At 39.1% G+C, this 1,442-nt stretch overlaps 1 protein-coding gene across 1 annotated transcript; it reads right to left on the bottom strand.

Moving 5' to 3' along the window:
- Positions 1 to 24: 24 nt before the first annotated feature.
- On the bottom strand, positions 25 to 1,125 carry Tsp_15826 (hypothetical protein; the record flags this gene model as incomplete). Its single annotated transcript, XM_003368425.1, has 3 exons — positions 25 to 254; positions 407 to 905; positions 968 to 1,125. Coding segments are annotated over 3 exons (887 nt in total), but the record flags the coding sequence as incomplete, so codon positions are not given.
- Between the last annotated feature and the right edge of the window lie 317 nt (positions 1,126 to 1,442).

The following is a 1,442-nucleotide window of genomic DNA, read 5'->3' as shown; positions in this document are numbered from 1 at the left end:
GCTTCTAAGCCACGTATTTCTAACAAGTACATTTTGATTGTCAGAAGCATTTTCTTCAGCAATCCCAAGTTTCTCTGAAGCCGCGTTCGCTTTTTTGGCACTTTTCTCATTTTGGCAATTTGCAATCATTGTTGTCGCCTCTTCAGAAACTTTCATTTCTTGAACATATTGCGCTTCAACCGTTCGAACATCTGTAGAATCATGCTTGCCATCTTCATCACCTTCTGAAGCTTTTTCTTCAATTAGAATCCACTCTGAAAGCGGGTAGTCGCATCTTCACTGGCTTTTCTGCAGTTTGGACTTCCCAAAATCGAGGAAACGAATTTTCCCCTGATTTGACTGGTTACCCGCTCCAATAATTCACATATTTGAAAATTCCAAAATTTTGTGAATATGTCGGAAACACTATCCTCGATCACTGAATCCTCAATTGATGAACTGACCGACGCGAATATATCGCATGATGCTAAACTGCTGGAAAATGTACTCGAAAAATTTGAATGCTGGTGTATGAAATTCGAGTCATAGGAACTTCTTTGACTGAAGTCATCGTCCGGCATTAATGGCTTCAGAAATCGTTCATTATCGAACTGTTTATGTTCGAATATTTCAATTGAATTTATACTATTTGAGACCTTTATATCAAAAGTCGAATTTTCTCTAATATCAATGCTCCACGATGCTTTTTCCAAAACTTCTTCTGCTTCGATAAATGAAAATTCTTGCGAACCTTTCCTCACTTCCTCTCCTTTCAAACTTTCACTGGCTTCGTCAACGAACTTTAACGGCCCAAGACGTTTCTCCCTGTCCAAATGTTCATTTTCCACAATTCCAACATCCCCTGATTTACTGTTACACTCTACGTCACTTGTGGAACTCATGCCGACTGCACCGATCGACGACCCCTGAACAGAAGCCTATTCTTCGATCGAATTTGCCATTTCCGATGTCTCTGTTCACCTGAAACTGGATCTGATTCGTTAGTATTTTTCGAATCTAAATCAGCTGCTATGATCAACGACGCTTCTTCAATACCTTCTTCCTTATCAAGCTTTTGTTCTTCATTCGGAAGAACCTCCTTAGATGCGCCCTGCGCATCATAATCATTTTCTTCATTTTCACTACCTAAAACCAGCAAAGAACGCTATTCAAAAGGGTTTCTGTAGTATGAAACCTTCCATTTGCATATTTGAACTGCCTCCCCACATGGATTTATATGCGATTTAACTTTATTACTGTGATGCTTCATGTCGGCCCAGACGTATGATTCATCGACTTTTGTTCATTCATCGACCCTTTCTGCTGTCTACTTTAGATAACAAGATTTAGATGTAATGTTATAAATTACCTGTGATAGTTTGACTATCTTACATTTTTCCATTTTTGCAGTGTTGTAACGTTTCTAAGCTACTCGCTTTACCGCAACACTAACTGATCGACTG

Source organism: Trichinella spiralis (assembly GCF_000181795.1).
Source record: "Trichinella spiralis strain ISS 195 chromosome Unknown Scfld2504, whole genome shotgun sequence".
Classification (NCBI taxonomy): domain Eukaryota; kingdom Metazoa; phylum Nematoda; class Enoplea; order Trichinellida; family Trichinellidae; genus Trichinella; species Trichinella spiralis.
This window is presented reverse-complemented; position numbering and strand designations above follow the sequence as displayed.